The sequence below is a fragment of the Ovis aries genome, chromosome 12 (genome assembly GCF_016772045.2).
Source record: "Ovis aries strain OAR_USU_Benz2616 breed Rambouillet chromosome 12, ARS-UI_Ramb_v3.0, whole genome shotgun sequence".
Classification (NCBI taxonomy): Eukaryota; Metazoa; Chordata; class Mammalia; order Artiodactyla; family Bovidae; genus Ovis; species Ovis aries.
In genome coordinates, this window is record NC_056065.1 from 54,155,854 (window position 1) to 54,171,692 (window position 15,839).

Below are 15,839 nucleotides of genomic sequence, written 5' to 3' on the forward strand. Positions count from 1 at the left end.
ATCCAATTTCACTACTCCTTGTTACTGCTTTCCTCCAACAATGTGAGGCAGCATTCAAAATGTTTACGGTAAAGTGACTGGTTCAATGGGGAGACCCTCATATTGTTTAACAGTTAAGAGCCTATCCGAGTGAGCCCACGTGGTGCTTACACCTAAACAATGATGTCGGCAGGACTCTGAAGGACGTGAATAAAAATAAAAGCAGGAGCCCATCTACTCCTGCATGATGGATGCAGTAAGGATAAACTTCCAACACACACTCCAATCTAAGTATAGCAGCCCTTTCCTCCTCACTGAGGGTGAGGCGTTTTCCCCTAGAAATTCCAACTCCCTCAATCAGGAAAATAGCGCAACTGTGCAAGCATGTGGATCCTGCTACCTGGATCAGGGCTTTTACTCCACACAATGGTTCTGCCTCCTCTTAGTACTTGTCAGATTTCAACCTGGGGACCTTGTTAAAAATGCAGGTTTCGAATGGGATTGCAGGCGATTCAGCTTCCTAACATGGTTGTGCCAGTGCTGCTGATCAGCAGCCTCCTCTGGTCAGCCAGGTGATGGGAGACCAGCCCTCATTTATTTCATCAACCTGCTTCCCCTTTGTGGAGAAGGGTTCAGCTGGTAAAACTTTAAGTGCACCAAGGAATCCATGGAGCTTCTCTACAATTATGCAAATACTCATAACATATTATAATGAAGTCTTCAAGAAGGGTGAGAGTAGATAGTGTCTCCTCCCACTGCTGTAAAAATACTCCATCCTTGGTTGGTCAAATCTGCAGATGCAGAATCCACAGACTCAGACAGTCAACTGCAAGTGGTGTGAGCATCCAAGGATGAAATGCCCTGTGGATACAAAGGGATGACTCAACTTTGCCCTTCTTGGCTATAGGAATCCCATTGTTCTGCATTAGACTTCAGCTCTGGAACCTGTAGGTTATGTGATTTAGGACAAAATACTTCACATCTTTGTACCTCTTTCCTCATCTGTAAATCAAAATAATAATGTATACTTTGTTCTGTGTGTATTAAGTAAAACTTAGTCTGAGCACTCTTATATAACTAAGCAATGTTAATAGATAGTCAGGGCATAAAAAGAAGCCACAATCATGGAGAGAAAAGGTGAAACAGATACACAAGCAAAATAATAATGATGATAAATTAAAATCATGGTGAATATTAATATGATTTGCTGAGTGGCCAACCCTGTACTTCAGCTTCACATGCTAGCACGTCACGTCATCTCACTCACTCCATAACACCACTGTGAGACAGGCGTTATTGTTATCGCTCACTTTATAGACAGAAAAACTAAGCCCGAGGCTATTTGTGTGCAAGGAAATTCAATTTTTAAGTGGTAAAACAGAGCCAGGATTGAAACCCAGATCTGTCAGATCCCAAACTCCAAAAATAGCAAAATGAGTTTCCGAATCATTTGTTTATCATAATCATCTGGAGGGCTTGTTAAAATCATAAACTCCTAGGCCCAAGCCAAGACCCACAAGTGTGATTCTTACACCTGCCACCAGTCCAGCCTAACTGAATTTAGGAACCACTGCCTTCCTCTAATAATGTGGGGGAACATTCAAAAGATGTTTGTTGTGAAGGGATGTGGTCAGTATAAAGACCCTAATGATGCTTTAACAGTTATGAGCACCTCTAAGTGAGCCCTTGTACAAGTTGGTTCTTATATTCAATTTAGGGAAACTTGGACACAGGAGCAGAGAAGATCAGAAGAGGCCTCCTGGAGTCACTAGTTCACCATGTTGCTGGCCTCCAGTTCATCCACAAATTCAAAGGCATCCAAATGTCCATTACTTCCTCCCTGCTTCCCACTTGGTGCTCCTTGGAACTGAGCCTTGGCTGAGGACTTGCTTGAAGCTGAGTGATCCTGCTATACTGTATCAAAGAAGAGTTAAATAAATCTTTTTAGACATCAATTGCCCTGCCACATTCTCTCAGCTCATTTGTTGATTTCAGCCACAACCACAGTGGACAGTTCCTAGGAGACTCAGACTGGCCTAGTTCTGACCCTCTCCCACCTCAATACCAGCCCTGCAAGTCTTTCTTCCTCCATTTCTGACTCATCCTCACCTCCACACAACCTCAAATTCAACAGAAAGAAGGAACCATTTATCTTTATGTCCCTCAAAAGTTGGACCATAAAGAAGGCTGAGTGCTGAAAAATTGATGCTTTTGAATCGTGGTGCTGGAGAAGACTCTTGAGAGTCCCTTAGGCTGAAAGAGATCAAAACCAGTGATCAAATCAACCCTGAATATTCATTAGAAGGACTGCTTCCGAAGCTGAAGTTCCTATACTTTGGCCACCTGATGCAAAGAGTCGACTCATTGGAAAACACCCTGATGATGGGAAAGAATGAAGGCAAGAGGACAAGGGGGAGACAGAGGATGAGATGGTTGGACAATATCACTGACTCAATGGACATGAGCTTGAGCAAATTCTGGGAGATAGTGAAGGACAGGGAAGCCTGGCATGCTGCAGTCTATGGGGTTGCAAAGAGTCAGACTTAGCAACTAAACAACAATCCTCAAACATTGCTAATTCATGATTCCAGAGTGAGCAAACATTAACTGTAGAAAAGATTAGTGAATTGAACTTATGTTTCTAAAAAGACATCATTAAAGAAGTTAAAACGTTAACCATGGGCTAGGTGAATGTATCTGCAATATATGCATCAAACAAATATTTGTATCTGGACTCATATCCAAAATATATAATTGCTGGAAATCAATCATAAATAAAAGACCAACAACTCATTGTTTTTTAGATATGGGCAAAAGCTTAAATAGCCAATTGACAAAAAAGGATATCCAAAAGCCAATGAGTATATGAAAGTGTTCGTCACTATTCAGTTCAGTTCAGTCGCTCAGTCATGTCCAACTCTTTGCATGCCAGGCCTCCCTGTCCATCACCAGCTCCCAGAGTCTACCCAAATCCATGTCCATCAAGTCAGTGATGCCATCCAACCATCTCATCCTCTGTCATCCCCTTCTCCTCCTGCCCTCAATCTTTCCCAGCATCAGGGTCTTTTCAAATGAGTTAGCTCTTCATATCAGGTGGCCATGAACACCCAGGACTGATCTCCTTTAGAATGGACTGGTTGGATCTCTTTGCAGTCCAAGGGACTCTCAAGAGTCTTCTCCAACATCATAGTTCAAAAGCATCAATTCTTTGGCACTCAGCTTTCTTTATAGTCCAAATCTCACATTCATACATGACTACTGGAAAAACTATTGCCTTGACTAGACAGACCTTTGTTGGCAAAGTAATACCTCTGCTTTTTAATATGCTCTCTAGGTTGGTCATAACTTTCCTTCCAAGGAGTAAGCGTCTTTTAATTTCATGGCTGCAATCACCATCTGCAGTGATTTTGGAGCCCAGAAAAATAAAGCCATCCATTGTTTCCCCATCTATTTCCCATTAAGCGATGGGACCAGATGCCATGGTCTTAGTTTTCTGAATGTTGAGCTTTAAGCCAACTTTTTCACTCTCCTCTTTCACTTTCATCAAGAGGCTTTTAGCTCCTCTTCACTTTCTGCCATAAGGGTGGTGTCATCTGCATATCTGAGGTTACTGATATTTCTCCCAGCAAGCTTGATTCCAGCTTGTGCTTCTTCCAGCCCAGCATTTCTCATGATGTACTCTGCATATAAGTTAAATAAGCAGGGTGAATACAGCCTTTTCCTATTTGGAACCAGTCTGTTGTTCCATGTCCAGTTCTAACTATTTCTTCCTGACCTGTATACAGGTTTCTCAAGAGGCAGGTCAGGTGGTCTGGTATTCCCATCTCTTTCAGAATTTTCCACAGTTTATTGTGATACACAATAAGTCAAAGGCTTTGGCATAGTCAATAAAGCAGATGTAGATATTTTTCTGGAACTCTCTTGCTTTTCACTATTAGTCATCACGAAAATACAAATTAAAACTGCAATGGATAACATGATACCCATTCAAAACAGCTATAATTTATAAGGCTGAAAATAATAAGTATAGGTAAGTATGTAGAGCAACTATAAACCTCATATGCTCTGGTAGATGTATAAGTTGGTACAATCAGTTTGGAAAACTATTTGGTAATACCTACTAAAGATATGCATTTTTTCTATGACCCAGAAATTCTACTCTTGATACATACTCAAAGAAATGAATGCTTATATCCACTAAGATATATACAGTAAAGTACAGAGAAACATCTTTTAATAGACCCAAACCAGAAACAACCCAAATGTCCACCAGTGGTAGAATGGATAAATAAACTGAGGTATGATTCATCTAATGGAATACCACACAGGTGTGAAAAAGAATGAAAAAATATTCTGTGTTAAAAAAAAAAAAAAAGGAAAAACAACGATGAATTTCACAGATGTAATCATGATTAAAGAAGCCAGACACCAGAGATCATATACCCTATGATTTCATGTAAATAGAGTTCACAAAAGGTAAATCTTCTATCTGTCGTAAGGTAAGTCAGAATAGTGATCATCTGGATGGCATATAGACAGAGAGTGGCTATAAGGGAGCATTCTGGGCTACTGGAAACAGTCTACAACTCCATCTTGGTGATGGTTCCATGGATGTATAAATGTATAAAATTCATTGAGCTGTACACTGAAGATTGACACACTCACAGCATGTACCTATAGTTCAATTATTAAAGAAGTGCCAGGCTGAGATCACATACCCATCCCTGGATCAATCGCTGTGGCCATGGAGCACAATAATGGGCTTGGGCCTGGGTCATATGGTTCAACCCTCAGGCTGCAGATGGACTCCACCCAGACAAAGAATGGACAGACAAGAAAATCTGGAGGTGTTTCTGGAAGATAAGGAAATGGATGTTCTGAAGGAGACAGGCAACTAATTTCCAATTGGTCAGGATGAAGGTGGCCCTCACCATGAGCAAGTAGACTGGGAAAACCCAGTCTTCAGAGAGAGAGAGAGAGAGAGAAATAGTACGGGGAGACACACCTAGAGTAACCTGGCTCTCGACTTTCTAATTCCTGGTTCTCGGCCCTACGAGTGAAGCCACTCTCCCTATTTTGGGGGTCTGTAACATTCTCCTGTATCTGTGGGGAACTTCTCATTCTTTTTGGCCATCTGGCACATTGAACCTTCTGTTATTGTTTGGGGAAATTCCCTACATTATGAATCTTGGTAGAAGGCAGAGCCACTTACCACTGGCAATGATGAAAATGCCAAATGCTCACATTCCCAGCCTTCCTTGAAGCTAGAATGCAGTTGAGTGATACAGGCCAAAGGAGAGCACTGCTCCTGAACTGCAGAGGCACATCCATTCCGGAAGACGGTCCAGCAGCGCTCATGCAGTCCAGTCCAGGGCTCAGGGTGTTGGAGGAATGAGTGGCAGTGGCCCGTGCCCACTAGTATAAGCCTGTGGTCCTCACACTGCTCTACCTTTGCCTGGTGAGGCCTCACACCTAGGTCTCCAGCCTTCCTGAAAATCTTATACGTGATTCAGCATCCTTTCAATAGTTCTTTTGTGGCCTTGATCAACCAGAATTACTGTGTGCTGCTTAAAACCAGGAACCCTAATTGATAACAGTTAGTTCCCCAAAATTCCCCTTTTACTCTATACTAGTTTCGGAAGGTTCTATTACTTACAATGTGGAGAAAACAAGCCTGAATCCACAAAAGTGATTCTACCATATGAATTATCCAGGCCACTAGGAAGATGTTTGGTGGCAAACAGGCCCTTTACCAGCCCACAAATCACATGACAAGAGGGAAGGGATGGAGCTAATAGATGCAGATGACTGTTAGGGCTTCCTCTTGTATTATGCTCAGTTCTTGTAACAGACCCAAGAGATGGTACTGTATCCTGACTGCCATAATATATCAGATACTGGATGGTTGAGATGACAGGAATTTATTTTCTCACCATCCCACAGGCAAGAAGTCCAAGATCAAGGTGCTGGACAACTCAGCTTCTAGTGAAGTCTCTCTTCCTGGCTTGTAGCCAGCCACCTTCCCACTGTGTCTGCATAAGCTTTTTCTCTGTTGCATGCATGGAGAGAGAGAGACAGAGACAGAGACACACAGAGAAGCAGAGAACAGAGGTCTCTGGTATCTCTTCTTCTTGTAAGAACCTCAGTCCTGTTGGATTATGATAAGTCAACCCTATGACCTCATTTAACCTTATTACCTCCTTAGAGGCCCTATTTCCAAACAAAGTCACACTGGTGCTGAGGGTTCCAATATATGAATTTTGGGAGACACAATTCAGTCTATTACAGGTATTGTCCCAACACTGAAGAAGAGAAACATGAGGTTAAAACCCTTGTCCAAGGTCTGAAAGAAGCCTTTGCACCTCCCAGCCTCACTTGTGGTGGTGGTGGTTTAGTCACTAAGTCGTGACTGTTAAGATCCCATAGACCATAGCCTGCCAGGCTCTTCTGTCCATGGTATTCTCCAGGCATGAATACTGGAATGGGTTGACATTTCCTTCTCCAGGAGATCTTCCCAACTCAGGAATCGAACCCAGGTCTCCTGCGTTGCAAGCAGATTCTTTACTGACTGAGCTACCATGAAGCTCATTTATGGCTTATGGTAGAAAGTATCATGAAGAAGGCAATAGCAGCCCACTCCAGTACTTTTGCCTGGAAAATCCCATGGATGGAGGAGCCTGGAAGGCTGCAGTCCATGGGGTCGCTAAGAGTCGGACACGACTGAGCGACTTCACTTTCACTTTTCACTTTCATGCATTGGAGAAGGCAATGGCAACCCACTCCAGTGTTCTTGCCTGGAGAATCCCAGGGACAGGGGAGCCTGGTGGGCTGCCGTCTCTGGGGTCGCAGAGAGTCGGACACAACTGAAGCAACTTAGCAGCAGCAGCAGCAGAAAGTATCAAATCCTAGAAACACAGGCTTGCAAAGCACCAGATGAAGAGTATGTGGTTGACACAGAGTGGTAAGAAATGAACAAACATGGGATGACATCAGTGTGCCTGTCCAATCTTCAGCCCTGAAGTCAGCCCTGAATAGCCCAAATTCACCCACTGGCGCCTCTCCAAGCTCCAGCTGTATCCATGGCTGGCACAGTTTTTCCCTGAATCTCATCATTCTGGGAACAATGTTCGGGGCTTTACTCTCACACTACTTTGTGAATGCTGACAAAAACTGTCTTTGACAGAACAGTCAGGTTCCTTCAGAGCCACTGTACCAAGCCTCCTTCAGCCTGCTGAGTCCAATTTTAGCAAAGAATCCACTAAGCCAGTCAATCAAGAATCAGCTCACCTTTTATATCCAATAAAGATTGAAGGCAGAGGAAGAGGGTGACAGAGGATGGGATGGTTGGATAGCACCACCAATGTAATGGATATGAACTTGGGCAAACTCCAGGAGATGGTGAGGGACAAAGAGGCCTGGCATGCTGCAGTCCATGTGTCTCAAAGAGTTGGACATGACTAAGCGACTGAACAACAAAAACTAGTTCTTCTACCTTTGGCATTTAATCAAGTTTCTCAATAATTTTCCATCTATTCCCATACCTGCCCTTTGGCTATAAGTCCCCATTGTTACATTAAAAAGTTGAATTCAATCTCTCTCACTATTGCAGTAAACTTAAAGTCTTCCTTGCCATTTTAAATCTCAGGACAATTTTTCTTCAACAGTTTACTAGGGGTGAGACCTACATCTCACATTTCTCTTTACATATCTCCATGGTACTTAGCAAGTGACCCAACTGGGGGTTTGTCAAGAGGTGAGCAATGCACAGGTAGTTAAGTGACAGCAAAGTACCCCAGGGACCAGCTATAGAGAAAAATCAAAAGCACCTTGATACCTATGAAGAGCGGCAGGTAGGATCAACCTGGAACAGAAGGATGGAGGAGAACAAAGGGGAGAAAACAGGGGTGCCTGGCAGATGTCAAAATCAAAGGGAACCACCTTACACTGCCACTTTGGGCCACTCCAGATACAAAGGGCCCCAACCTTGAAGGTCCCCCAGCCCTGGGCTGGGCCTGAGAACCCCAGATCTAAGAGGCAGTGTTTGGCAGATGAACAAACACAGGATGACTGCTCTGGCCCTGGTATTGCTACTTTTAGTTGTATGACGCTGAACGACGCTGATCCTCTCCATGTGTGAAATGAGAGTAAAGGCTCCCTCACAGGTGCAAGGAGAGAAATATGTAAAAAGATTTTTTTTTTTTAGTAGTGCTTAATAACTTATTGAAAATAATGTAAATGCTTTTTACAGGTAGAGTGAAGGACCTGGGCAGAGTGCATACTTTTGTTTGTTCTCTTCTCAGTAGACTTTTTCCAAACTTTGAAAGAAGAGTGACTTGTGTAAAACTGGTGCATAGGAGAGAACAGATGTCACTGTCATGATGTGGCTGCGAGGCACATGTACCACAGCAGTCTGACGGGGGCAGGTAGAGAACAAACAAGGCTGTAGGAGTGGCCCCTTTGGGGGTTGGTGTGCTGCCCAAATCTACATCCAGCGGGTGAAGCCAACTCAGGCATCTTTTGGGTTCATCCTTATCTCCAAAAGCAGTGGGCAGTCACTGGGACGTGGTGGGTAGTGGGGAACTGGCGGCATAGTTCTTTGGGCAGACAGAGGCCAGACCATCGGGTGGGTGGCGGCAGCAGGGCTGAGGGTGGTCTGACCAGTTTGTGACAGGGGCCCAGCCTGCAGCTGGGGCTCAGGATACAGTCAGATTTGCATGAGAGGGGTTCTGGGGCAGTAGTGTGATGCAGAGCAAGGCGCCAGCCCCTGGTGGCAGGTAACTGAACCACTGTTTGTGGAACAAAAGCATTGTAAAGGGATGGGAGGGAATCTGAGGGCGGGAAGAAGAGGCCACCAAAGGGACTGTGGTGGGAGGGGGCAGTGTGCAAAAGCCTGCCCCACCCCAGGGCCCGAAGGTCTCCAGGCCTAGCAACCAACAACCTTCATTGTCATCAAAATACTGTGTCATTTCATCGAAGGCATTACGACTGCTATTTTTAAAACACAGACATTCCTGGCGGAAGGTGAGTATCCTCAGCACACAGTTTCTGAAACCTCTGTAATCATCGTAACAGTGAGACTTCAAACAGACAAGAGCAAACACTGAGGCTGTGTTATTATCTCTATTTTACAGACAGAGCAAGGTAGTTTCTTGGGTCAGCATTTGCCAAATTGTGATCCATGAGATGGTAATGATAGTTCTGAGCAATGAGGGGCAGAGGATTAAAAAAACACTTCTGTAGCCAAACATTTGAAAAATAATGCTAGAGAGTCTCATGTTCATGAGCACAGACTTAGGAGTCACAGAGACCTAGATTTGAGGCCAGGTTCTGCTGACTATTAGCCAGGGAGCTTGAGCAAATAGTAGACTTGACTGCCTCATCTGTAAAATGGAAATAATAAAACACCAACTACATAAGGTCACTGTGAAGCAAAGTTGGCACAAATAAAATCCTTAATAAATGTGAGCTCTTACTGGCTTTGCAGCAGGTTAAATACTGTTAACACCTTAAACCTGGTCCTATAGTTCTAACAAGGAGATTGATTTTGTTAAGAGAACACCTTAATAAACCACTTGGGGGAGTGGGCAGAGATGAGACTGAAGTTGTAAGACAGTAATAGCTAAGATCAAAACCTGGAAAAAAAGGTTGGAAAAAAACCAGGGTCCCATAGTGTGTGGGTCCCCAGTAAGGGGTCGACTGATTTCTCACTCAGGCTGGCATCATGGGATAGAGCTTAGGGCCACAGGGACAAGACACCTCCCCGCTCCCCACCCAGCTAGTCTTCACCTCCCTCTTTTGGGCACTACTCCTCCCCTTTACACACACACACTCACACATACACAAATCCTTCCTAGGAAGAAAGCCGCATGCTCTACTAAGTAGAGATCCTACTAATCTACTTTTCCTTCTTCCTCTTCACCCCCTGAACTTTTTCTAAAGAAGCCTGTTTCTGTAAGTTTTATTTACAATGAAAGGTAATACCTTAGTAACTAGATATAAAAACATTAAAAAATATTAAAGACTCTGCTCAGTTAGTACAAGCTCCAGACGTGTTTCCTGACCGTGCCCAAATTAGGTACCCCTCTCCTGAGCTTCCAGAACACCCCTCTATACCAACTCTACCAGCTGAAATTATCCAAGTGTTTGTCTCATTTGCCTTAACCAGGTATCAAGGTTCAGGCATGCAAGGGCCCTACCTTCCTCCTCAAGGTATTCCCAGCAGCTCATTCCACAGCTGACAGGCAATACTTTGGCACTGACAGATCTACAACTGAATCCAGACATCTTCCAAGGAGAAGGGCCCTCAACAAGAGACAGGTAGGGTCTGAAACGCTATCCACCTCCTCACTGCAGTATGGAGGCTCAGACAGTGCACCTTCCAAGGCCCAGAGCAGTGTTCTTACTTATTAACATCCTAGAAATCCCGTGGTCGCGGGCTTTTGGAGTGACGTCCAGTATGCAAATACTCAGGGCCTGGTCCTGGTGAGCAGCAGAGACGATGCCTTCTGTGAAAGTTCCACAGGCAGCAGACGGATCTTTCAGTAGTCATTTCAATGCACACAGCTGTTAAGAATCTGGCGAAGTTTTATTTGGCTGGGGGAAATGCATTTTCCACTTGTGGGCGTCTTGAAAACTTTCACACTAAAAAAGAAAAAAGAAAAAAAAAAAAAGAGTTGAGAAAGTTGTCAGTCCAAAATGGGAAGCCAGAAACTGAGGGCAGAGAGGCTAGGGCAGCAAATATAACAGAGAGAGGCCTGACCATAAACCAAAGACCCAAGTTCCCAGGCAGCCCTGCCACTTCCAGGTGTTCCAGGGGCAAGTCAGTCCCTGCTCTCAGGATCCTCCCATGTGAAGAGAGATATCAATGCCTCCCTAGGAGGTGGGGAAGATTAGTGGGTGTGAGCCTGGGCCGACTGCCAGGCAGTATTCAAAGATAGGCATTATTTCCAGCTACAGAGGTAGAAGACAGCGAGTTCGTAGAAAAGAGAGAAGGATGAATGCTGGGGAAGAGACACTGATTGAACCAGCTTCCACATCCAGCTTGCTGCATGCGTGTGTGCTAAGTCACTTCAGTCATGTCTGACTCTTTGTGATCCTATGGACTAGTAGCCCACCAGGCTCCTCTGTCCATGGGGTTCTCCAAGCAAGAATATTGGAGTGGGTTACCATGCCCTCTTCCAGGGGATCTTCCCGACCCAGGGATAGAACCCGCGTCTCTTATGTCTCCTGCATTGGCAGGTGGGTTCTTTACCACTAGCACTACCTGGGAAGTCCACAGCTCTCTACAGTGCCTGCAAAAGATCCACGGGGAAAGGAAGAGAGGACAAGAGAAAACAGCTGCGGGCCAGAGTCGGGTCAGGTGGGCCAGGACTGGACTCCCCTCACATCTCTGCTGTAACGGACTGAAGGATTTTTTAAGATTTTTTTTTTAATAGGCTTCTAACTCCACTGATAATGTTACCCTGGCCTCAATCCTCCTCTGATTTTAACCTCAATTTGTTCATGTTTAAGATGAAAAGCTGGATCCAAACACAATTCAGCTGGCCTGTCCTTTAGCAGCATCCCTATGCTTCTTTTCCCACTGGTTCTTCCCTCATGACACACCTGTGACATGTGTGTACTGGATGAGCTGCATGCAACCGAATGCAAATAAAAAGCCCTTGTTTTTCCTTGGTCCTTTCAGGCCTACTATCTGGATATGTGTTTTCCCTGCCGTTTGGATGAAAGCTGAACAATACCATGGATTTTCTAACCACTCTTAGGTGTGAAACAAAGAGGTCTTGCCTTTAAAAGACCAGCCCAAAGTAATAATAGCACCCAACTCGATGCAAAGCTTTCCTCTCCAGTTTGTCTCTTCAGTCTTGGAAACCCACGGTACAGCGCGTGGACTTCACTATTTCCCGTTTTGCCTCTTCACCTCCTCTAGTTAGCCGCTAATTCTCAACCTGAGACTTTGGCAGAGAGGGAACTGGGGGAAAAGACACAGTTGTTCACGGCTCTTTCTGTCACCACACGGTCAGGGTTCTCTGAATTCGGCAAAGTTCAAACACTTGACTTTCCTCTAGGGCTGCTCTTAGACACGTCGCAGTAAGATGATATGGCCATCAGGTGGCGGTAAAGGTCTTTTTTCCTTGTCAGAAGAGCCTGCTGCTGCTGCTGCTGCTGCTGCTGCTGTCGTGTCCGACTCTGCGACCCCATAGACGGCAGCCCACCCGGCTCTCCGGTCCCTGGGGTTCTTTAGGCAAGAATACTGGAGTGGGTTGCCATTTCCTTCTCCAATACGTGAAAGTGAAAGTGAAGTCGTGTCCGACTCCTAGCGATCCCGTGGACTGCTGCCTACCAGGCTCCTCCATCCATGGGACCTTCCGGGCAAGAGTACTGGAGTGGGTTGCCATTATGGGTTAATCTGACTACGTAATTTCCCTAAGATGCTAAATTTCCTTCAGAAAGTTAAATATGCCTTCCCTCTATTTAAAAATGAAACAAACAAACAAACAAATACATGACACTACAAACATCAATCTGACTAGCATACATATATATTTTTTAATGATGCTAATAAACATTCAAAAGTTTAGTCAGACTCCTGAAACTTTTTCTAGGCCCATCTGTAAATGTCCCTGTAAAATCTATAGTTTTAGCAAGAATGCTAATAAGTCAGTTTAACCGGAAACCCCACCCTCAACATCTGATCACCATCAGTATCTAATCAGGTTCCTCAACCTCCAGCATTTTGAGGTAATGTGATCACCCTGGCTGTCTTTAGCAAGACTCCTGTTAGTCGATTTAACCATATTCCTCTTTAACCCTGGTGTTCCTCTTAGTAATTTTCCAAGCACTGACCCCCATCTGCTTCTTGGCTATAGATACCACTTGCCCATACTGTAGTGGTCCCTGTACCTATTACAACTGAATAAAGTTGTATTCTGAATAAAACTTTGTATTCTGAATATTTAAAGTCCTGAATAAAGTCTGCCTTCGTAGGGAACAAACTTTCAAAGAGAAATCTCCGAAGTAATTAAATAAAGATATAATCTATCAATTCTCCTCCTTTCCCATTTAATACCATGTGATTCTAAATCGTGTTTCCAGATTTCACTTACAACTTACCTTCCCCTAAATTTGATTCAGAAAGTTTCACCAAGGGCTCCCTGTAAGGCATATTGCCATTTAAAGGACTTCATGGATGCTGGGGTCCCTTGCTGAGTCGTGTCTCTGCTGAGGGGGAAATATTTAAGTACCTCATTCCGAAAGCAGTGTGCTCAGAACATGAAATAAAACTAAAGATATAAGATGCACTGAGACTTTGCTGCTGTGGGCGGGAGGGTTCAGAGAAGGTTTTCATGTTGGAGCTGGACTGACAGAGTCTTGAAAGGGTTCCAGTACAAGACGGCACATAGAAGGCACCTGAACGCACCTTCTCTCATGGACACACCAAACCTGTAGACACGCATGAGGCAACTCCCTCTGAAAGAAAACCAGAAATCAGCAGAGTGACTACTACACATTGGGTGAATAACAAAATACCCACATATAAAAGGAGCTCAACATATCCGCAACTACTGCGAGTCACTGAGAACAGCTTGGACAACATCATGAAGGTTTGAGAAACAACCCACAGCTTGGACCAAGCTGAATGATAAGTTCATTCCATACACAAGACCTAGGGTAAGGCAGTTGTTTTAGCTGATGCACAGACATCAGTACAGAGAGTCAAGGAAAATGAAGAAAACAAGATTATGTACCAAATAAAAGAACAAGTCAAAACTTCAGAAACAGATCTTAATGAAATGGAGATAAGTGATTTACTGAACAGAAGTTTCAAAACAAGGGCCACTGAGGCCAAGAGAACAGTACATAAACCAGGTGAGATTTCAACAAAGAGAATATATTTAAAGGTACCAAACAAATCACAGAGCTGAAAAATACAATAATTGAACTGGAATATTCAATAGAGGGACTCAACATCAGACCACATCAGGCAGAAGAAAGGATCTCCAAACTCAAAACCCAAAACTCAAAAAGGCAGTGGCATTCATCCAAACAAGGGAGAAAAATAAGAATGAAAAAGAGTAAAGATAGCTTAATGGGACTTAGGAGATACCATGAAGAAGATCAACTATTCATCACAGAGGTCCCAGAAGTAAAGAAGGGAAAGGGAAAGAAAACATATTTAAAGAAATAATGGCTGAAACTTTCCTAACCTGGGAAAAAATAGATATCCAAACCCAGAAAGCCCAGACAATAACAAGAAAAGGTCCAAAGAGACTCACACTAAGACATGTCATAATTTTCAAAAGTTAAAAATAAGAAAATCTTAAAAGCAGCAAGAAAGAAATAACCTGTTAAGTACATGGGAACTCCCATTAGACTATAAGCATATTTTTCAGTAGAAACTTTGCAGGCCAGAAGGGAGTGCCACAATATAGTCAAAGTGATGAAAGAAAAGGTTGCTGACCAAGAATATACTACCCAGAAAACCCAGAAACAGTTCAGAATAGTTTCCAGACAAGCAAAATCTAAGTTTTCATCACCACTGGACCAGTCTTACAAGAAATGTTAAAAGGACTTCCTCAGGCTGAAGCAAGAGGTTGATAATTAGTAATAGGAAAACATGAAAGTATAACTCTAAAGTTAAATATATAGTGAAATTCAAAATAATCTAATGTTGTAAAGGTAATAGATAAATCACTTATAAATCTAGTATAAAGGTTAAAAGACACAAGTAGCAAAAATATCTATAACTATAATAATTTGATAATGGATACACAAGGTTAAAAAAGTAAATTGTTACACTGAAAACAAAGAAAAATGTGTGAGGGACAGTAAAAAGGGAGAGGTTTTAGTACATGTTCAAAAATAAACTGTTACTAGCCTAGAATAACGGAGAAGCCAATGGCAAAAAAAAATCCCATGGATGGAGGAGCTTGGAAGGCTGCAGTCCATGGGGTCGCTAAGAGTCAGACATGACTGAGTGACTTCACTTTCACTTTTCACTTTCATGCATTGGAGAAGGAAATGGCAACCCAGTCCAGTGTTCTTGCCTGGAGAATCCCAGGGATGGGGGAGCCTGGTGGGCTGCCATCTCTGGGGTTGCACAGAGTCAGACACGACTGAAGCGACTTAGCAGCAGCAGCCTAAAATAAATTGTTACAGATATGTTTTAGGTAAGCTTCATGGTACTATAAATTGAAATCTCATAGTACATACACAAAATAGAAAGAGAAAGGAATGTAGACGTATTACTATAGGAAATCATCAAATCACAAAGGAGGAGAGCAAGAGAAGAAGAAAGGAAAAAAAGGACTTATAAAGTAACCAGAAAACCACAACAAACTGGCAATTTAAGTCCATAACTATCACTAATAGCTTTAAATATAAATAAATTCTCCAATCAGAATATATAGAGTAGCTATGTGGAATGAGGGAAAGAGAGTGTTTTCCCAAAAGTTTTACTTTCATTTTAGGTCCAGAGGATTCACTAACAAAAGAAACCACACACACACACACACACACACACACACACACACACAACAAACAATTTCAATATTTAGCAGGGGATCATTTGACTTAATTTCAATATACAGTCATTAAAGGATGAGAAAAGAGAGAAACAAAAGCACATACATCACCAAATTGGGGCAACCTACATCTAGTCTTAAAGAGTTCTGGAAATACTCTCATTAACAGCAAGCTGGAGTCCCAGTTGGGAAAAGGTCCCAGATGGTTCGTCCACCCCATGGGTGAGACTTCAAATTGCAGTTTTGGGGACTCTGCTTATAATCCCAGGCTGTAAAGTGTTATTATCATCAGTTTTTGTGCAAAAATGCAGCTCTGGTTTTTCTTAACTTTTACAAAGC

At 43.2% G+C, this 15,839-nt stretch overlaps 1 protein-coding gene across 8 annotated transcripts in view; it reads right to left on the reverse strand.

The window, feature by feature from the left end:
- AADACL3 (arylacetamide deacetylase like 3) overlaps positions 1 to 15,839 on the reverse strand; it is a 189,498-nt gene that overhangs the window by 66,107 nt on the left and 107,552 nt on the right. For 7 of the 8 annotated variants that reach the window (XM_042257455.1, XM_042257447.1, XM_042257456.1 and 4 more), the window contains one exon: positions 10,383 to 10,620. In XM_042257455.1, coding sequence (XP_042113389.1) covers positions 10,383 to 10,392 — 10 coding nt within the window. In that variant the 5' untranslated portion in view covers positions 10,393 to 10,620. Of the gene's footprint in view, positions 1 to 10,382; positions 10,621 to 13,396; positions 13,447 to 15,839 lie in introns of all 8 variants that reach the window. The other variant, XM_060396611.1, reaches the window with a different exon arrangement.